General features: G+C 43.4%; 1 protein-coding gene across 1 annotated transcript; it reads right to left on the bottom strand.

Annotated features, from left to right (window-relative positions):
* Positions 1-15616: 15616 nt before the first annotated feature.
* On the bottom strand, positions 15617-22324 carry LOC109769636 (probable LRR receptor-like serine/threonine-protein kinase At5g45780). Its single transcript, XM_020328371.4, has 11 exons — positions 22075-22324; positions 21820-21952; positions 21622-21693; positions 20689-20832; positions 18540-18611; positions 18385-18444; positions 18107-18180; positions 17842-17991; positions 17429-17764; positions 16813-17204; positions 15617-16453 (listed from the first exon to the last, which is right to left on the bottom strand). The coding sequence occupies exons 1-11, from the start codon at positions 22199-22201 to the stop codon at positions 16133-16135; spliced, it is 1881 nt and encodes a 626-aa protein (XP_020183960.1). The 5' UTR covers positions 22202-22324; the 3' UTR covers positions 15617-16132.
* Positions 22325-22390: the final 66 nt, after the last annotated feature.

Genomic DNA, 22390 nt, shown 5'->3' with positions numbered 1-22390 from the left:
ATTCGTTTACCCACCGTAATACTTATGCTCTTGAGAGAAGCCACTAGTGAAACTTATGGCCCCCAGGTCTATTCTCCATCATATAAGTTTACATCTATTTTACTTTGCGTTCTTTACTTTCACTTTTTATCATAAAAATACCAAAAATATTATCTTATCATCTCTATCAGATCTCACTTTTGCAAGTGGCCGTGAAGGGACTGACAACCCCTCTGTCGCTTGGTTGCAAGGTTCTTATTTGTTTGTGTAGGTGCATGGGACTTGAGCGTGGTCTCCTACTGGATTGATACCTTGGTTCTCAAAAACTGAGGGAAATACTTACGCTACTTTACTGCATCACCCTTTCCTCTTCAAGGGAAAACCAACGCAGTGCTCAAGAGGTAGCAAGAAGGATTTCTGGCGCCGTTGCCGGGGAGTCTACGCACAAGTCAAGATATACCAAGTACCCATCACAAACTCTTATCCCTCGCATTACATTATTTTCCATTTGCCTCTCGTTTTCCTCTCCCCCACTTCACCCTTGCCGTTTTATTCGCCCTCTTTTTCCGTTCGCCTCTTTTTCGCTTGCCTCGTCGTTATAGCTAGTCCTTTATCTACTCCTTTGTCTCCCGAGAATGAAGTTCTTAATTTTAAACAAAGGGAGGGAGAAATTTTAAAAGATGCTTGGTATAGAATTTGCAATGCGCAAAATAGATCTACTAGGAAGCAATCTACTTCCGTTCTTCTTCGCAATTTTTTAGGCATCACTCCCTAGAATAGATATATTCTTGATACCATTACCGGAGGGATTTTTTGGGTAGCCATACTTTTGATTCTTATAATGCTATGATAGATTTGTTTGGGCCACCACCTCTCTTGGTTAATGGAACTATTTTAACTTTGGAACATGTGATGCAAAGGCTTGAAATTATTGAAAATAAAGTTGCCACAGTAGAGTTGATTGAAAATTTGGATAAAAAGATCCACAACCAAATTACCCAATATGTATCTAAAGTAGGAGTTGCTCTTAAAAATTTCAAAGAAAAGGAACCCATGGTCAATGAAAAGATAGATCAAGATTCCACTAGAATTGATAAAATTGAGGATATTATTACCAACTTAGGGTCAGCCTTTGCTTCCGCGAAAAATACTCCAAAACCTCCTACTAAAATTGCCAAATTGATCTATGTTCCTAAAAATAAGGGTGAAACTTCTAGTAAGGAAAACACGGATCTCAAATCCATAAGTGTTCACCCCAACTTTCTTGCTATCATTAAGGAACCTTTTGCTACAAATGATTTTCTTGATTTCTTGCCTAGGGGTTTAATCATTAATAAAAATAAGGAAACTCCTAAGGGTTATAAGTGTTTTATTGAAGAGTTGCCTCCCAAAGATGGCAATACCTAGATCTATCATTGCTTTTATGCCTAGCTAGAGGCGTTAAACGATAGCACTTGTTGGGAGGCAACCCAATTTTATTTTAGTTTTTTTTTGCTTTTTGCCCCTGTTTAGGAATAAATCTTTGATCTAGCCTCTGGTTAGATTTGTTTTTGTGTTTTAATTAGTGTTTGTGCCAAGTAGAACCAATAGGACCTTCTTGGATGATAGTTATTTAATCTTGCTGAAAAAGACAGAAACTTTGCGCTCACGAATATAATTGTTAAAACTCACCAGAACGTGATAAATTACCGATGCAGTAGATCAGTACGCAAATTGTCCAAGTTGTCCTAGTTTTTCAGGATTTCTGGAGTTCCAGAAGTTTTCGAACAAATCTGATTACTACAAACTGTTCTGTTTTTGACAGATTATGTTTTTCGTGTGTTGTTTGCTTATTTTGATGAGTCTATGGTTAGTAAAAGAGTTTATAAACCATAGGGAAGTTGGAATACAGTAGGTTTAACACCAATATAAATAAAGAATGAGTTCAATACAGTACCTTGAAGTGGTGTTTTGTTTTCTTTCGCTAACGGAGCTCATGAGATTTCCTGTTGAGTTTTGTGTTGTGAAGTTTTCAAGTTTTGGGTAAGGATTTGATGGATTATGGAACAAGGATTGGCAAAAGCCTAAGCTTGGGGATGCCCGAGGCACCCCAAGGTAAAATTCAAGGACAACCAAAAGCCTAAGCTTGGGGGTGCCCCGGAAGGCATCCCCTCTTTCGTCTTCGTCCATCGGTAACTTTACTTGGAGCTATATTTTTATTCACGACATGATATGTGTTTTGCTTGGAGCGTCTTGTATGATTTGAGTCTTTGCTTTTTAGTTTACCACAATTATCCTCGCTGAATACACTTTTGAGAGAGACACACATGATTCGGAATTTATTTGAATACTCTATGTGCTTCACTTATATCTTTTGAGCTATATAGTTTTTGCTCTAGTGCTTCACTTATATCTTTTAGAGCACGGTGGTGGTTTTGTTTTATAGAAATTATTGTTCTCACATGCTTCACTTATATCATTTTGAGAGTCCTACAAAACAGCATGGTAATTTGCTTACATTATGAAATTAGTCCTAATATGATAGGCATCCAAGACTAGTAAAAACCTTCTTACAAGTGCGCTGAATACTAAGATAAGTTTGATGCTTGATGACTGTTTTGAGATATGGAGGTAGTGATATTAAAGTTGTGCTAGTTGAGTAATTTTGAATTTGAGAAATACTTGTGTTGAAGTTTGCAAGTCCCGTAGCATGCACGTATGGTAAACGTTGTGTAACAAATTTGAAACATGAGGTGTTCTTTGATTGTCCTCCTTATGAGTGGCGGTCGGGGACGAGCGATGGTCTTTTCCTACCAATCTATCCCCCTAGGAGCATGCGCGTAGTGCTTGGTTTTTGATGACTTGTAGATTTTTGCAAGAAGTATGTGAGTTCTTTATGACTAATGTTGAGTCCATGGATTATACACACTCTCATCCTTCCATCATTGCTAGCCTCTTCGGTACCATGCATTGCCCTTTCTCACCTTGAGAGTTGGTGCAAACTTCGTCGGTGCATCCAAACCCCGTGATACGATACGCTCTATCACACATAAACCTCCTTATATCTTCCTCAAAACAGCCACCATACCTACCTATTATGGCATTTCCATAGCCATTCCGAGATATATTGCCATGCAACTTTCCACCGTTCCGTTTATCATGACACGCTTCATCATTGTCATATTGCCTTGCATGATCATGTAGTTGACATCGTATTTGTGGCAAAGCCACCATGCATATTATTGCATACATGTCACTCTTGATTCATTGCCCATCCCGGTACACCGCCGGAGGCATTCATATAGAGTCATACTTTGTTCTAGTATCGAGTTGTAATCATTGAGTTGTAAATAAATAGAAGTGTGATGATCATCATTCATAGAGCATTGTTCCAAATAAAAAAAAGGAGAAAAGGCCAAAAAAGAAAGGCCCAAAAAAATAGAAAAAGGGCAATGCTACTATCCTTTTTCCACACTTGTGCTTCAAAGTAGCACCATGATCTTTATGACAGAGAGTCTCTTATTTTGTCACTTTCATATACTAGTGGGAAATTTTCATTATAGAACTTGGCTTGTATATTCCAACAATGGGCTTGCTCAAATGCCCTAGGTCTTCGTGAGCAAGCAAGTTGGATGCACACCCACTTAGTTTCTTTTGTTGAGCTTCCATACAATTATAGCTCTAGTGCATCCGTTGCATGGCAATCCCTACTCCTTGCATTGACATCAATCGATGGGCATCTCCCTAGCTCGTTGATTAGCCGCGTCAATGTGAGACTTTCTCCTTTTTTGTCTTCTCCACATAACCCCCATCATCATATTCTATTCCACCCATAGTGCTATATCCATGGCTCACGCTCATATATTGCGTGAAAGTTGAAAAAAGTTTGAGATTACTAAAGTATGAAACAATTGCATGGTTTGTCAACGGGGTTGTGCATGATGAGAGCATTCTTGTGTGACGAAAATGGAGCATGACCAAACTATATGATTTTGTAGGGATGAACTTTCTTTGGCCATGTTATTTTGAGAAGACATAATTGCTTAGTTAGTATGCTTGAAGTATTATTACTTTTATGTCAATATTAAACTTTTATCTTGAATCTTTAGGATCTGAATATTCATGCCACAAATAAGAGAATTACATTGAAAATTATGCCAAGTAGCATTCCACATCAAAAATTCTGTTTTTATCATTTACCTACTCGAGGACGAGCAGGAATTAAGCTTGGGGATGCTTGATACGTCTCCAACGTATCTATAATCTTTTATTGTTCCATGCTATTATATATTCTGTTTTGGATTTTTAATGGGCTTTATTATACACTTTTATATTATTTTTGGGACTAACCTATTAACCGGAGGCCCAGCCCAAATTGCTGTTTTTTTCCTATTTCAGTGTTTCGAAGGAAAAGGATATCAAACTGAGTCCAAACGGAATGAAACCTTCGGGAACGTGATTTTCGGAACAAACGTGATCCAGAGGACTTGGAGTGGACGTCAAGCAATCAACGAGGAGGCCACGAGGCAGGGAGGCGCGCCTGCCCCCTGGGCGCGCCCCCACCCTCGTGGGCCCCTCGTAGCTCTCCTGGCCGACCTCTTTCGCCTATATATACTCATATACCCTGGAAACATCATATACAGAGTCAAAACCCTATTTCCACCGCCGCAACCTTCTGTACCCGTGAGATCCTATCTTGGGGCCTTTTCCGGCGCTCCGCCGGAGGGGGCATTGATCACGGAGGGCTTCTACATCAACACCATAGCCTCTCCGATGATGTGTGTGTAGTTTACCTCAGACCTTCGGGCCCATAGTTATTAGCTAGATGGCTTCTTCTCTCTCTTTGGATCTCAATACAAAGTTCTCATCGATTCTATTGGAGATCTATTTGATGTAACTCTTCTTTTGCGATGTGTTTGTCGAGATCCGATGAATTGTGGGTTTATGATCAAGATTAACTTTGAGCAATATTTGAATCTCCTCTGAATTCATTTATGTATGATTGATTATCTTTGCAAGTCTCTTCGAATTATCAGTTTGGTTTGGCCTACTAGATTGATCTTTCTTGCAATGGGAGAAGTGCTTAGCTTTGGGTTCAATCTTGCGGTGTTCGATCCCAGTGACAGTAGGGGAAACGACACGTATTGTATTGTTGCCATCGAGGATAAAAAGATGGGGTTTATATCATATTGCATGAGTTTATCCCTCTACATCATGTCATCTAGCTTAAAGTGTTACTCCGTTCTTATGAACTTAATACTCTAGATGCATGCTGGATAGCGGTCGATGTGTGGAGTAATAGTAGTAGATGCAGGCAGGAGTCGGTCTACTTGTCACGGACGTGATGACTATATACATGATCATACCTAGATATTCTCATAACTATGCCCAATGCTATCAATTGCTCGACAGTAATTCGTTTACCCACTGTAATACTTATGCTCTTGAGAGAAGCCACTAGTGAAACCTATGGCCCCCGGGTCTGTTCTTCATCATATAAGTTTACATCTATTTTACTTTGCGTTCTTTACTTTCACTCTTTATCATAAAAATACCAAAAATATTATCTTATTATCTCTATCAGATCTCACTTTTGCAAGTGGCCTGAAGGGATTGACAACCCCTTTATCGCGTTGGTTGCAAGGTTCTTATTTGTTTGTGTAGGTGCGTGGGACTTGAGCGTGTTCTCCTACTGGATTGATACCTTGGTTCTCAAAAAATGAGGGAAATACTTACGCTACTTTACTGCATCACCCTTTCCTCTTCAAGGGAAAACCAACGCAGTGCTCAAGAGGTAGCAGGGGCTTGATATGGTTGGGCCTTTTAAGAGGTCCAAGGATAAGAAGACCCACCTTTTGGCGGCAGTTGATAAGTTTACTAAGTGGGTTGAAGCAGAGCCGGTTAGTAAGTGTGATGCAGCAACGGCGGTTCAATTCATGAAGAAGGTGATCTTCCATTTTGGCTTTCGACACAGCATTATAACAGATAATTGTACTAATCTCTCTAAAGGCACTATGAAAGAATTTTGTCAACGGGAGCATATCCGGCTTGACGTTTCCTCTGTGGCTCACCCTCAGTCCAATGGTCAAGCAGAACGAGCAAATCAAGAGATTCTGCGAGGTATCAAGCCCCGGCTTATGGTTCCTTTGCAAAGAACGCTGGGTTGTTGGGTAGAGGAGTTACCCTCAGTGTTATGGAGTATCAATACAACCCCCAACAGATCTACGGGTTACACACCTTTCTTCATGGTTTATGGAGCAGAGGCGATTCTCCCTAGTGACATCCGTCACGATTCACCCCGGGTGGCGGCTTACGTTGAAGCTGATAACGAAAAGGCACGTCAAGATGCACTTGACCTGTTGGATGAGGAGTGTGAACTCGCGGCGGCTCGTTCGACAATTTATCAGCAAGACCTACGTCGTTATCATAGCCGCCGGGTCAAAACCAGAACCTTTCAAGAAGGCGACTTAGTGCTCCAGCTCATCCAGGACCAAAAGGATATGCATAAGCTATTACCGCCTTGGGAAGGACCTTTTGTGGTCAGAAAGAATCTGCATAATGGGTCATACTATCTTATCGACGTTCGAGACCACAAGGACTCACACAAGTCGGAGGAGGAGACCTGTCGGCCGTGGAATATTGCTCATCTTCGGCCCTACTATACTTGAGCCACCGGCTCTCATGATGTATATAGTCTGATGATGTATATATTATAAACAGTATAATAAAGTCGGCATCCCTGATAATTCAGGGCCTCTGCCGTTTCACTTCTTCGAAGCTGAGTCTTTATCATCATCTTACATATTCATTTAAGAGGCTTGACGCCCAAATGTCAGGGACCAAAGAGAGTTGGATGCACGGCACATCTCAAACATAGGTCCCTGACGAGCACGACTTGTCAGTATGTCACTTGGGGGCTTCCTGTTCAAACATAGGCGTATTTGACCAAAGAGAACATAGCGTTACTACCCTCTTGACCTAGTTATCTTGTACAAACATAGGCGTATTCGACCAAAGAGGACATAACCTTTCCAGGTCATCCTACCTGTATACCAGCTGCTTCAACTCCATCGGGTAATCCCGATTGACCCGCCGAACTCTTGACGATCAATCTTTTACGGCGTATTCGACCAAAGATTCTGAGCTCGTTAAGGTTCAAACGGCGGTTTTTCATGTGAGAGCACGGCTTACAGATAGTCAGGATAGATCCAGGCTTCATAAGCCGCCTTCCTTGAAACTTGGATAAATCGGCCCGTGATGCATGCTGCTACTCTGACCCCGCGTACTCCTTATAAGTCTATCTTTAAATACGACCTGACTTTATCTGGGTTCAAATGTCGATTGGGTACTGTGAGTACCGGCTCACAGAAAGCACGTACCTTCCAGTGGCTTAGGCTAGTTTCATCGAAGAAGACACTTTGGCTTGGCGGCCTTCAAAAGCCTCGAATTTTTTGATTTCTTTTCTTTATATGATCTCTTTTTCGCCATCTGGTTTTTACGAATCGGGCCAGGCTGCCCTACTTATGGCTTATATTTGAAGCATCTTTTGGGTTTCTACAACCCACCAGGATGGCAGACTCTAAGTCGTCAGAGGATCATAATCTTATGTTTTAGAGTCATCGCTCTAAAAACTCTAGCTGCGTGTAGCTGATAAGCCAGCAGTTTAAACATACACCACAGGTATGATTGTTTAACAATTGTCAACATGGTGATTAAACCGGCCCTGGTTATGGACTATCCGTCCCCAGTGGTTTCAATTGGGTACTATGACCCGCCCGGCGGTAAACCGCTAGGGTACTTGTGATCTATTTGTGTGCAGGGTAATGATCAAGCTGATCTGCATAAATCAAGACTATCATAAGCATAAAAGTGATATTTTCTTAAACTGGCGGATCCGCAGTATGTGCAAAACAGAAATGTGCACGATGGCATGATAGATTCAAGTCTTTTACTACCTTATTACATGACTCCACAAGCCAAATAAGATTAAGTGTTTTCAGAGGGACCAATATATAAACTGCCTGGCGGTTCATTCCTCTTGGCCTTGCTGATTGGAGGCCTCTGGGTCATCCCTTTCCGGTTCTTCGTCCTCCTCCGCCGTCTGAGAATTTGGTGATGACCAATCGATGCCAGATAAAGCTTGAAATTCAGCCTCGTCATCTAAAAGATCAGACGGCTCAACTTCAGGGGCAAAAGTGTGCTTACGGATTGGGGGGATTAAGTCCATCACTCTATAAGCCGGGGTCGGCATCTTGTGGTTCTCCTTGTTATAAGACGGATGGTACTTTGAAAGATCTGAATCATTGGCAATCAGAGTTGCCATTGGACGTATTTCTTTTACGCAAGCCGAGAAGTCCTTCTGATCAAACGGAGTGCCATCTTCTTTCAAGCTTGGGTATCCAATGGCTACCTCAGATGGGTCAAGCTCTGGTACCCATGCCTTGGCCCGGCTCAAAGCCGTCACGGCACCGGCTCTTGCAGACGACCGCTTTATTTCATCAAACCTAGCAGGCAACACATAAAGTTTTTTCAATACATCTATCAAAAGAGTAGGCGCTTGATTCGTTGGAGAAATTGCTGGCAGTGCACGTTGAGCTCCAGTGTACATCTATTTGACAAGTGTGTAGACAACTTTGAGCTTCACAAGCATGTCCTGATTAAGGTTGCTGCTCCTGGGACCTGAATAAATCACAGATTGGTTAATGGCGGTTTATATTATCACGACAAGGATTCACTTTTGATGACTAGCAAGGCGACTCACCAAAGATAGCAGAAACCATCTGAGATACACAGTGTTTTAAGCCGGTGAGCTCAGTGGTCACCTCTTGAAGAGCTGCCTCTGCTTTTTCAGCTCGCTGCGTTAAAGCAGTCTTTTCCTCAGCCCAAGTGCTTTTCTCCGCCTCAAAACTGGTCTTCAGCTTTTCGGATTTAGCTATGCTAAACTGGAATTTTGACTCACTTTCCAGATCTCAGATTCCTGATTCGCCAGCCGGGTCTTTGCATCATTTAACTGTGACTCCAGTTCAGCAGTAGCAGCCTGTATGAAGCTCAGAGTTGTCAACACGTTCATATCAGGATTACAAGAATAGAAGTCCTAAGTCTTTTGCAAACAACAACACTTGGCACTTGGGGGCTAATGTCTGTCAAAGAAATTCTTCAAATAAATGGCTCATATGAATAAAGTCCCAAGCACTTTGCAAGCAAGACTACTTGGCACTTGGGGGCTAATGCATATCGCTTGTATGTTCCTACTACTTTATGATGACCCAGTTGTGTTGTAAACAATCACAGCCGGCTCATGGGGGCTACACAGATAAGCTTTCATTTTTTAACAGTGGTAAATAGGACCGGCTCATTCATGCTGATTAAACTGGCCCTTGGGGACTAAGGATGCAATGCTAAATTATTTAAAACATCCGGTTTAATTTTAAGTCTACAACATATGGATAAACAGTAGACTTGGGGACTACAGAAGCTTATGGATTATTCTAAGTCTACAGCATATTCAATCTTATCATAACCAGTAGAGTTGGGGGCTGGCAGGATGTGCATAACTTATTTATAGCCGGAAGTCATACCTCATACTTTTGATGCATCTACTTCACCATGTCAATTTCAAGATCACGGCTGGAGTGTACTTGGTTGAGGTAGCCAGACAGAATTTAACTGTTGCTCAATTGCGCATAGTGGGAGATATCAAACCTCACTTTCCGCCTCTCAATAACCTCTTGCTTGGCGGAGTGCTTGGCCAAGACAGTTGGATTTCCTGGTTCTGTAAAACCGGTGCCGGTGATCAGAACGTCATCAGCATGAGTCTCTGACGGCTTACGTGAGCCGGATGGTTCAGTGTTTAAATAATCAGTATTGGTGTGGTCAACGGAAAGGTTAGGAATTTCTGGTGGAGCGTCAGAGGCAGGTTCCTCTAGCTGCTTTTCAATTTGAATCTGATCTAATTCAAATTTTAATAATTTCAAAAGGTTGATTTTATGTGTTTTCTGGATAGAGGGGATCATAACGAAGAATTGGGCGTTGGTTTCGTTGGATTTGGACCAACGATTAAAAAGTTGTGATAGATTGAAAAAGCAGGGGCTAATCTGTAAGAAAAGTATTTATATCTAGGTCCCCGACTTCGAGACAAAACCTAAAGGACGACCGTTCGCTGCAGAGGCTTATTAAACGAAAACGTTCGATGCAGAGATTTTAACCAGCGAACGCTTGCTAACTAGAGCATACCGGTTCATAAGAAAAAAACAATTAGATCTAATCTCGACCGCCGATCTAAGATCGGACGGACAAGGGCAGCGGCGGCTTACCGCGGCGACGGGCGGCGTCGGCGGCGAGCGAAAACAGCGGCGGCGGCAGTTCCGGTGGTCTGCGGCGATGGCCGAGCAAATGGGGAGGGGCGGTGCGGAGCGGCGCATCCAATGGTGGCGTTGACGTCGGTCGAGGGAGGCGGAACGGAGCGTGGATCTGGCGGCAGATCTCGTCGGAGGCGGGGCTCCGACGAGGGCGGCGGTGGCTGCGGTTTGCGGTTTGGGGAGGAGAGAAGAGAGGCCGGGGCGGGGTATTTAAGGAGGGCAGGGGCAGCGGCTTGCTTGGAGGAGGGGCGACGCGGTGGAGAGGCCGAAGGCGGCACGACGGCGGCCGGTGGAGTCGTGCTGGCGGCGGACTCCGTCGCCAGGTCGGGGGTGACGCGGCGCTGGGCTGGGCTTGGCCTGGCCCGATTGGCTGGGCCGGCCCAGTTCGAGAGTTTAGTTTTTTTAAACAATTTTACAGACAAGAAAGTAAGAGTAAACAACAATAAAAAAATGATATATAGGGATATTATATATCAAAATTTTCAGAAAAATATTTTCTACAACATGAACATTTTTTAGAGGCAAATAAATTCCAAAAAATGTAAATAAATCAAACTGTGCTACTGCATTTAAAAATCAAACAAAAATTATTTTAAAATACCAAAATAATTTCAAATTTATTTCTCTCCTATTTTCTAATGTAGGGAATCATTTTACCCTATTTTCCATATATTTTATTTTTGGAGGAAAATAATTTGAATGAAAACCAAATAAATCCAAATTGGAAATAATCTCAAAGGACTTTAAATTTGATTCTTTGAAACTTCCAACTCATATTTCATACGATTTGAAGAAGTCATTTTATCTTCTCTCATGAAAATAATTGAGCTGCATAAAAGTTTTCGAATTTGAAATAGTTCCAAATGGAGTTCAAACCATTTCAGAACCCTTTTCATTTATTTAAATGGAAGAAGTCATGTCAACTTCACTCTAGGGTTTTGTGATGAAAAGAATTTGAATTCATGGAGATCATAAATGCAAGGTGAAAGTTTGGGAAAGTCATTTCATTCCCTCTCATTCAACTTTCAAAAGTTTCAAATTTCACTCATTTTCACACAAGCAACCACACCACAATCAAATAACATTCCAAAATTTAGAATATTGGGATGTTACACTTTCGATCTCAGTGTTCCGAGGCCATATCTGCATATGCTAGGGTCGTCAAGTTTAACCCGAGTATTCTGCGTGTGCAAAACTGGCTTGCACCCGTTGTATGTGAACGTAGAGCTTATCACACCCAATCATCACGTGGTGTCTCAGCACGAAGAACTGTCGCAACGGTGCATACTCAGGGAGAACACTTGTACCTTGAAATTTTAGTAAGGGATCATCTTATAAAGCTACCGCCGAACTAAGCAAAATAAGATGTATAAAAGATAAACATCACATGCAATCAAAATATGTGACATGATATGGCCACCATCATCTCATGCCTTTGATCTCCATCTCCAAAGTATCGTCATGATTTCTATCATCACCGGCATGACACCATGATCTCTATCATCTTGATCTCTATCAATGTGTCGTCATATGGTCGTCTCGCCAACTATTGCTATCACATAGCGATAAAGTAAAGCAATTACATGGCGCTTGCATCTTATGCAATAAAGAGACAACAATAAGGCTCCTGCCAGTTGACGATAATTTCAAAAACATGATCATCTCATACAACAATTTATATCTCATCACGTCTTGACCATATCACATCACAACATGCCCTGCAAAAACAAGTTATACGTCCTCTACTTTGTTGTTGCAAGTTTTACGCGGCTGCTACGGGCTTATAGCAAGAACCGTTCTTACCTACGCATCAAAACCACAACGATTTTTTGTCAAGTGTGCTATTTTAACCTTTAACAAGGACCGGGCGTAGTCAAACTCGATTCAACTAAAGTTGGAGAAACAGATACCCGCTAGCCACCTGTGTGCGAAGCACGTCGGTAGAACCAGCCTCATGAACGTGTTCATGTAATGTCGGTCCGGGCCGCTTCATCCAACAATACCGCCGAATCAAAGTAAGACGTTGTTGGTAACTCTTTGTGTTCTACTCGTGCATATAACATCTACGCATAGACCTGGCTCGGATGCCACTTTTGGGGAACGTAGTATTTCAAAATTTCCTACGATCACGCAAGATCTATCTAGGAGAAGCATAGCAACGAGCAGGCAGAGTGTGTCCATGTACCCTCGTACCGAAAGCGGAAGCGTTTAGTAACGCGGTTGATGTAGTCGAACATCTTCGCGATACAACCGATCCAAGCACCGAACGTACGGCACCTCTGCGTTCAGCACACGTTCAGCTCGATGACGTCCTCGAGCTCTTGATCCAGTTGAGGCCGAGGGAGAGTTTCGTCAGCACGACAGCGTGGCGACGGTGATGATGAAGTTACCGGCGCAGGGCTTCGCCTAAGCACTACGACGATATGATCGAGGTGTGTTACTATGGAGGTGGGCACCACACACGGTTAAGAGAAACTTGTGTGTTCTAAGGTTCCCCCTGCCCCCGTATATAAAGGAGGGAGAGGGAGAGGCAGCCGGCCCTAGGGGGGCGCGCCAAGGTGTGGAGTCCTACTAGGACTCCCTAGTCCTAGTAGGATTCCACCTCCCACACATAGTAGGAAAGGGGGAAGGGAGAAGAAGGAAAGGGGGGGGCCTTCTCCTAGTCTTAATCGGCCTCCTGCCCAAGGGGGGGGGCGCACCAGCCCCTTGTGGGCTGGTGTGCTTCCCTCTTATGGCCCATAAGGCCCATAACTTCTCCCAGGGGGCTCCGGTAACCTCCCGGTACTCCGGAAAAATGCCCGAACCACTGGGAACCATTCCGATGTCCAAATGCTACCTTCCAATATATGAATCTTTACCTCTCTACCATTTCGAGACTCCTCGTCATGTCCGTGATCTCATCCGGGACTCCGAGCAAGCTTCGGTTCATCAAATCACATAAGTCATAATACAAATCGTCATCGAACGTTAAGCGTGCGGACCCTAAGGGTTCGAGAACTATGTAGACATGACCGAGACACATCTCCGGTCAATAACCAATAGCGGAACCTGGATGCTCATATTGGCTCCTACATATTCTACGAAGATCTTTATCGGTCAAACCGCATAACTACATAGGTCATTCCCGTTGTCATCGGTATGTTACTTACCCGAGATTCGAACGTCGGTATCATCATACCTAGTTTAATCTCGTTACCGGCAAATCTCTTTACTCGTTCCGTAATGCATCATCCCGCAACTAACTCATTAGTCACATTGCTTGCAAGGCTTATAGTGATGTGCATTACCGAGAGGGCCCAGAGATACCTTTCCGATACACGGAGTGACAAATCCTAATCTCGATCTATGCCAACCCAACAAACACCTTCGAAGACACCTGTAGAGCATCTTTATAATCACCCAGTTACGTTGTGACGTTTGATAGCACACAAGGCGTTCCTTCGGTATTCGGGAGTTGCATAATCTCATAGTCAGAGGAACATGTATAAGTCATGAAGAAAGCAATAGAAATAAAACTCAATGATCATAATGCTAAGCTAACGGATGGGTCTTGTCCATCACATCATTCTCTAATGATGTGATCCCGTTCATCAAATGACAACACATGTCTATGGTCAGGAAACTTAACCATCTTTGATTAACGAGCTAGTCTAGTAGAGGCATACTAGGGACACTTTGTTTTGTCTATGTATTCACATATGTATCAAGTTTCCGGTTAATACAATTCTAGCATGAATAATAAACACTTATCATGATATAAGGAAATAAAACAATAACTTTATTATTGCCTCTAGGGCATATTTCCTTCAATTGCAAACCATTATTGTTGGTGTTTTGTATTATTTGTATGTGACCAAGGTAGGTTATCAAAAATTGATTGGTCAAATAATAGAGTTGTATGATTGTTTTAGATGAATACTACAATCGGAAACCTCAGTTGCGCATATCTTAGTTTTGAATTAGTTTTGTAGATGAATATTATCTTGTCCATCCAGTACTATGGTTTAACCCTGCAGGGCCGGGACATGCGTTACACCAATCACTATTTTGGATATGTTTTTGGCAGTGCTGCTAATATATATCATTTTTGTGAAGAACAATAGTTGTAAAAAAGTGAGTAATATCCTACTAACTAGATGATGATATGTCTTAGCATCCGAACATATCCTGCAATGCAATAAAGGGTGTTCTCACCCCAAAATTATGGAAGCCAAAACACAGAATGCCCTTGAAATGAGCAACAACCCCCGACCCTCAAATAGAGCAGCAAAGAATCTATTGGTGAATTAACAATCAAACAAAAAAAGGTAGAAAAATAGAACGGCGCAGCAAGGCGCGCGTATGCTTCTAGTGGGTTCTAGTTTTGAAAAACTCGTCGTGAGAAACCCAACGGTGAAAACAAAACTGAATTTCGATGCTTGAATCAAAAATTATGGCTTTTAAGACATTTTGAACTTCAAATAAACGCACGTAGGGACAAGACGTGGACCGATTTCTTTGGTAACGTTACAAGGTCATGTGGGTACGCGAAAAGGTGGTAGCAGGGGACAGAGTGGTTCCTTTTTTGGAAGTGTGTGGAGAGAAATCTGTTGTATTTTACATATATAATAGGGTGCTGGATCACATGAACAGGCGCCCGAGCGCTTGCTAGCCACGTCCTAGATTTTTGCGCAAGGCTGGTGCGACGTTAGTTTTCTGGATTACTTCGCTAGAACCGCTGCTAGGGGGGTCACTCTTTTTTTCTCTTAAAAAAAGGCAGCGCGGAAAGGCGGAGGGGGTACTTGGACTGAAGTGGGTTTTGTGAACACATATGCTTACACAACTTTATGTATTTGAAGTTAAATTTGTTTTTTATTTTAAAATTCAGCTAAAAATCCCGGATTGTTCCTTTTTTGAAAGAACATTTTTTTACCACCATGTGCCATTACAAATCCCAAAAGTTGCCATGTTTTTACAGAACACGTTTTAAAAACTTGCCATTTTTTAGAGGATGTTTTTTTTAAAGATGCCACGTCTTGGAAACCAGTAATAATTACTCCCTCCGTTTCTAAATATAAGTCTTTTTTAAACATTTCAAATGGAATACAACATGCGGATGTATGTAGACATATTTTAGAGTGTAGATTCACTCATTTTGCTTCGTATGTAGTCATTTGGTGGAATCTCTAGAAAGACTATATTTTGGAACGGATGGAGTAGAAGACAACAAAGAACGCGTACATTGCATCTAGATGTGAAATAGGAATCCCCTTGTTTAAAGGTAGACCGGACTATAATTCTTGTAACTACGAAGAGCGGAATTGTGTACAGTTACTTATCATTACCTGTGATACCCATTGTTCCTACTTGTTTGATAAACCTTAATTCTCAACTGAGAAAAATATTTGCTGCTGCACTTACATCATCCCTTCCACTTAGGGGTCACAACAACTTATGTAGAAGTAATAGTCTTCAGGAGACCAAAATTGCATAAAACCGCCATGTTTGGTGCCAAGGTAACCACACTGATTCTCTCATAAGCTAAAATGGTGTTGCGGTGTGATTTGCTCCAAATCTGGTACCAATCGCTACCCTAGACCTAAATGTGATGGTTTCATGGTAATTATCTCTATCCTAAAGACCATACTGGTTGCAGTTTGTGGTGGCATACAGATTTGCAGTGGAAACATATGATCTTCCTAGTTTCTAGCCGAAAATGGTTTGTGAGACGCAACCTGAGGAAACTCCTCCCAAGTTGGACTACATCCAGTCTATACATGTTTTGTACAACTATCATCGCTTTCCTCTGTTTTCTCTCGTGAAACCAGCACTTGTCATCATCTAGGACCGGATAGCTCAATTGGCTCTATTATGAAGGACGATGAGTCGTGAGGATCCTCATGTCTCACAGAGAAACTGCAAGAGCCTCCATAAGGCAGCAGCGCTTCTCTATTCAAGTCCACACCATTCTCTGCCAGCGTCACATTAGATTCAAGGGCCTGGAGAACTTCTGACATCTTGGGCCGCAGAATAGGGTTGGTGAGGGTGCATTCGAGAATCACGCCTACTGCACACTCTAGCTCGGCTACATCGAACGAATCTTTGAGATCCCTGTCCACTAGTTTGTCCAGTTTCTTTTCCTCATTGAGTTCTCTAACCTGCAGAGGATTAAAAATTTGACATCAGGTGATAAACAGAGTATACCACGAATTCCATGTAAATGGCAGGAGCGCTTCCTAGCATTATACTAAATGAACGTGTTATCCACAAAAATCCGATATGTACCTGCTTATGCCAGGAAATCAACTAGGCCTTTGCTAAGCATTGTATTAAGGATTTGCCAATAAACTTATTTCATCATCAACTACGAATATATGATGATACAAAGGAAAAAGAAGCTTTTTGTTTTAGATCTTCCCTATTCATGTTAGCTAAACTTTGTTGGAAATGGTCGTCAAATTACTCCAGGTTATGCCATCAATTATATAGTACGTAAAGATTGAGCAAAAGAAGTTACCCAATCTATAATCATCCCCTTCTGGGACTGACCATGTCCGTTGCTCAAGGTTTTAGGTCCAGTGATCAGTTCCAACAGTAGAATACCAAACCCATAAACGTCGGTCTTTTCTGAAGACTGCCCTGTTGAGAGATACTCTGGAGCAATATGACCAACAGTTCCCCGAACTGCAGTAGTAACATGCGAATCTTGTCGGTCAAGTAGTTTTGCCAATCCAAAATCCCCAACGACTGCTTCAAAACTTCCATCAAGCAATATGTTTGCCGCTTTGACATCCCTGTGAATGATCTTAGGATTGCATTGTTCATGAAGATATAGTAGTCCTCTGGCAGCCCCAATAGCAATTTGCATACGTTTACTCCAATCAAGACAAGGTTTTCCATGATGATACTCTGCAAAAAAATCACTTTACATTAAAAAGAGAAGGGGTAGAAAACAAGGGAATAATAGAATAGCAAAACACAGGGCAAAAAAAGTATTACCTCCGTTCGGAAATGACTGACGTGGTTTTAGTTCAAATTCATCAGTTATTTCCAAACGGAGGGAGTAATTCTTAGTAAGGAAAACATAGACTTCTATTAGAAAAATAAAATTTTGTGGACGTATGAAAGGTTACCTCTCAAGCGGTCAGCAACACTGCCATTTGGCATATATGGATATACGAGCAACCTTTCTTTCGAGGTCATGCAAAATCCATACAAGCGCAAAAGGTTCCTGTGCACAGCTAGGCCAATCAACTCAAGTTCTGTCTGGAATTGGACTTCACCAGTAACATCGGGATCTTTTAACCTCTTGACTGCCACTAAAGTTCCATTTCTGAGACAGCCTTTATAAACAACACCAAAACCGCCTTGGCCTAATATATTCTTTGAGTTAAAATTGTCTGTTGCACTTTGCAGGCCGTGAAATGAAAAATGCTTCAGATGACCCAGTTCCATTTCAAGATCTTGATCTATAGTTGAATAAATAAGTGGTCATCAAATCATATACTATTTCCGATAGTAAGGTTATAGATGATTAGCTAATTACCAGAAGAAGCAAAAGGCAAACGCCATCTGCAGTAGTTTAGCCAGCATACAAAGAACAGGACAAAGATTGTGGCACAGGTGACACTTAAGGAAATTGCCAATGCTAATTGATGATGGTTCTTCGTTTTATTTGACGGTCTAGACACTGTATCTGTAGTCAAAGGTAAGTTAGTTCCACTTCCCAAAAGGTAAGTTAGTTCAAAAGGGTACACTTGTAGAGTTGTAGTAAAGATTAAAAAACAGATGATGTCAGGTAAAAACGTTACCGTTAGTTCCTCCATTAAGATGTGTGCAGCCATGTAGAATTGAGGAATTGCAAAGGAACTTGTTTCCCACGAGACTGGAAAGCATAGGTACAGTAATATTCAGTGAAGTACTGAAATAGAAAGGAAAAAATGATGTGTGTATGACTATGACGAGTTTTAGCATATGAAGGATGACACAAGCACTACTTCCCAGTTATGCAAAGAATTTGGATGAGCAAATGGAGTTAAATAACAAAAAAAAAATGGAGCATATTATACATACTCTCGTACCCACTTACCTGTAGTCATGTGCATAGATTTTTGGAACTGTACCACTTAAATTGTTGAATGATATGTCACTGAAACATATTTCCCACGTCAGTTTGAACATCAAGAATCACATTTAGCCACACCATTTATCAAAAAAGGAATAAACATGTAACTGGAGACATACAGGAATGTGAGACCTGGAAGCTTCGCAACATCTATAGGGATCTGTCCAGACAAGTTATTCTTATCAAGGCGCCTGAAGGATTTGCAAAGCAACAGTCATCAAAAACTTAGTTGTCAAACCGTGTGTCTGCTCAGGCTAGTAATTTTAAGAAAAGATAGCAAACATTTTTCTAACATTTATTGCATACGAAAATGTGAATTACTTAGAAATATAAGAAAACCATACAAATAGGTAACTGAAAATATTACTAGTACAAACATACAACAATTTCACTTAGTTGCCGTGGCCCACGGGCAAAAGAGGAACAATATATCTAGAGTTCTAGACATAGTTCCAAATATGGTTCATGTGCAGGTATGACTGTTGTGTTACAATTGTATGCATGCTTTTTTCAAACAGTGACATAGCTCCAAAAAATTAGATTTGTACACATTGTGTCATCAAGCTTGTACGACTTTGCTAGCTTTATACTCAGAATTAGTTCAATAGATTAGTATCGCAGGTGTAGTGGTTATTGCTTAATTCTACATGGTCCATCTGACATTGTATGACCAGACTTAATTAGAATTCATCATATGGGCGCATAGACAACGGATTCCACCCCCTCCTCGTAACCCCCTCGTCCGCCCCGTGGGCGGCCAGGGGGAAACCCTAGCCGCCGCCGCCGTCGGGCGTCTCTCCCCTGCCTCCCTCACCCTCGCCGCCGCCAGCAGGGCCGCCGGGCGAAGCCTGGCCGGCAAGGGCGGCGGCGGGGTATCTCTCCCCTACGCGCGATCTGGCTGGCACGGGACGACCTGTGCGTGAAGTGGCGCCGGACTACCGTGGGGTTCGGCGGCGCTGCGGGCGGATCCTGGCGGCGGCGTGCACGACGCGCCGATTGCTGGAGTCCACGTTTGCAGCACGGATTGGCGGTTGCGGGAGCGCCAGGATCTGGTGGCTGCGTGAGCCGTCGCTTTCGGGTCTGATCTTTCGCGATCTGGCGCTTGGACGCCGGCGGCCAGTGCGGGGTGGTGGTACTCGTCGTTGCCCAGGTTGGATTCTCTGGATCTGGAGCCTGGACGGATCTGCACTAGAGTCACCCCATGGTGCTTTCTTCTCCGGATGGTTTCGTTTCTCGGTTTGAGGCCAGATCCGGAGCAGACAGAGGTTGGTGGTACAGGTTGGGGACCGGAGGAAACTTTGGTCGGCTAGCTCGACCCGGCATCGACAACGGCTTTGGCGTCATTACCCTCCTTGGAGGCGAAGCCGAGGTCCCCTCCTATCCACCTCTGACCCACTCCCGGACTAAAGTCCAAAATCCGTCTTGGATTGGGCGGCGGCGCCGCCCTTAGCGTCGTGTCCTCCATGGAGGCGCCGTCTTGGGAGGCTTGGGTGTTCGGGGGAGAGGTACTGTGGGTGGTGGGCTCTACATGGCAGTTCCTGCAGCGGAGACGATGTGGAGGTCGGCAGGTGGAGCGGCGTTGGATCTACCGCGTCGACGACGAAGAGTATTGGCGGCATGGTGTAGCTGATTCTCGACGATGGATGTGTCTGGATGGACGTGCGCAGGAGGAGGAAGCTGTCTGGCGTCATGGTGGCGTTGATGGCAGACAGGCCTGGCAAGGTTGGTACATCATTTTTGCTCTGAGGATGGACCGAGGGATGATGGAGGTGACGGCCCTTGCAGCGTGCGGTGCTCACTAGGAGTGTGCCAGACCGGGGTGGGACTCAATCCAGGTAGTGGCTTGGATGGGACACCCGGCTTTAGATGTTAGGCTTTGGTGCGATGTCTGTTTGGTATTAGGCCCGGACATTCGGCACACCTTCATCAAGGGGATAGGAGTAGCAACAGCGTTGCCAAGATGGTGGCTTCAGGCTTATTGATGTATCACCTTGTATGGTCTTTGTGAATAATTAATAATATGGCTGCATGCATCGTCCAGATGCAGAGGCCGGGGGTACATCCTCCTTTTCTAAAAAAAAATATGGGTTGTATTCACAACAGAGGAGTTTTCGTTTCTTGGGCAGGCATACACAACAAACTTAATCAGAATTCACCTGTAACATATGCATGTAAATCTAACAGACACAGTGATGCTTTAGAGAGCAAGACATAAATAATCCAAATAGATAGATTGTCAATTTGAGGTAATAGATAGCATATACTTACAAATAATTTAGTTGAGTCAGCTGCCCCAGTGAATTCGGGATTTCACCAATAAACTGGTTACCTGAAAGATCAAGAGCTTTCAGATTGGCCAGCTTCCCTATCTCTGGAGGAATTTCACCAGATATTCTGTTATTCTGTAGTAACCTGAAGTGGGGCAAGAGAAAAAGAAAAAAAAAGCTTGAGCAACAAAGCATTGGTAGTAAATTTCGTTTTCAGTGCGACAGATGGAAGTCAGTGAAACAAGATCTACAAACAGTACAGTAGAAAGAATACAATCCCATGACTGAGAGAGCACAAGTAATAATAAATATGATGCATACAATGCGCATAAGGTCATGTTCATATAAGTAGGGTGAACACAGTATGATGGGTACAATAAGGAATAGAAAGTCTAGCTGGACGTTCGCCGTCAATCCAATCGTATAAAGTAAGCTTGATTTAGCTGTGTTGAGTTCTGAAAGAATACGGTACGCCCAATAACACCCATTCTTGTCAAATAAAGAAAACAAATTTTGTTCATGAGGGGTTGTACCGCCTGTGATCTCTCAGCATTATTCTATTCACCAGTTCTTGTCCTGGCCTTGAGAGTTTGCACGCATCATAAATTCAAAAGGCAAGACTTGTATTGTATAGTTCCCCACCTTCAGCTCCCTAACTATCCCGATACTGATCAGGCACTGACGGAATCGCCTAAACAGTAATTTTGTTTGCTGGGTGGGGAGAAAGAGCTTTATTACTCCCTGGCCTCTGCAACCTAAACAGCAGTTGTGCTTCAAATTTTCCAACGGCTAGACACACAAGCATGAACCTCCTCATCTTGAAGCAATTCAGCTCGACAGCTACTTGAAACGGTGTTGCAAGACACACCGTGTCAAATGAACTAAGGAAACAGGAACTGTGATCGGATAGGTGAGTTCGTTTCCAAGGCCTTACATTGTCTGCAGGTAACTGAGGTTCCCGATGCTCGGCGACAGAGCCCCCGACAATCCGTTGTTAGCCATCTGCCTGCGCTCCAGCATCCAAACAAAACAGCACGGCATCACCAACAACAGCCAAGCAACAACAACAGAAGGAGCATTCGCGCAGGCGCAGTCCAGCAACAAGACAACAAATCAGGGAGCGAGATCTCACAGCGAGACGACGAATCCGTCGGGGGAGCAGGCGACCATTGACCAGGTGCAGGGGTCGACGGAGTTGATGTCCCACCCGGCCATCACCCCCTTCTCGTCCCGCATCCGGCTCTTCACCGCCATCAGCGCCGCCACTGGAACACCGCGCAAAGCGCACCGAGCACAGTTAGCACGAGAACATCCTCCACGTAGTACCAAATCCGCAAACCCTAACCCAGCCGCCCCAGCCAACGCCAGGCGCAAGCGGCGCACCCACCTTCATAGTTGAGACCTTTGGGTGAGAGCGGCGGGTCCCCGGCCGCTACGCCAGCAGAGGCGAGGAGCCACGCGGTGGCTACCACCACCACGGCGCCAGCGCCGGCGGCGAAGGTTAGTCTCGCCATGGCAAGTGGGGGCGTGACTGAGAGCGTCTCTGCACGGGCTCCGTGGCCATGGGTGCTGCTGTTATCGAGCGCAGTGCGTGCGCCGGGGACTAGATTAGGCTCGACTTAAATCTTAATTAATGCGAGTTGGTCTGAAAAATTGGGAATCTTAATTAATTAAGAAATGGAGGGGCTAACTGGGCCTTAATT

The sequence above is a fragment of the Aegilops tauschii genome, chromosome 6, assembly GCF_002575655.3.
Source record: "Aegilops tauschii subsp. strangulata cultivar AL8/78 chromosome 6, Aet v6.0, whole genome shotgun sequence".
Classification (NCBI taxonomy): domain Eukaryota; kingdom Viridiplantae; phylum Streptophyta; class Magnoliopsida; order Poales; family Poaceae; genus Aegilops; species Aegilops tauschii.
Note: the sequence above shows the minus strand (reverse complement) of the source record. Positions and strands in the feature narration are given on the sequence as shown.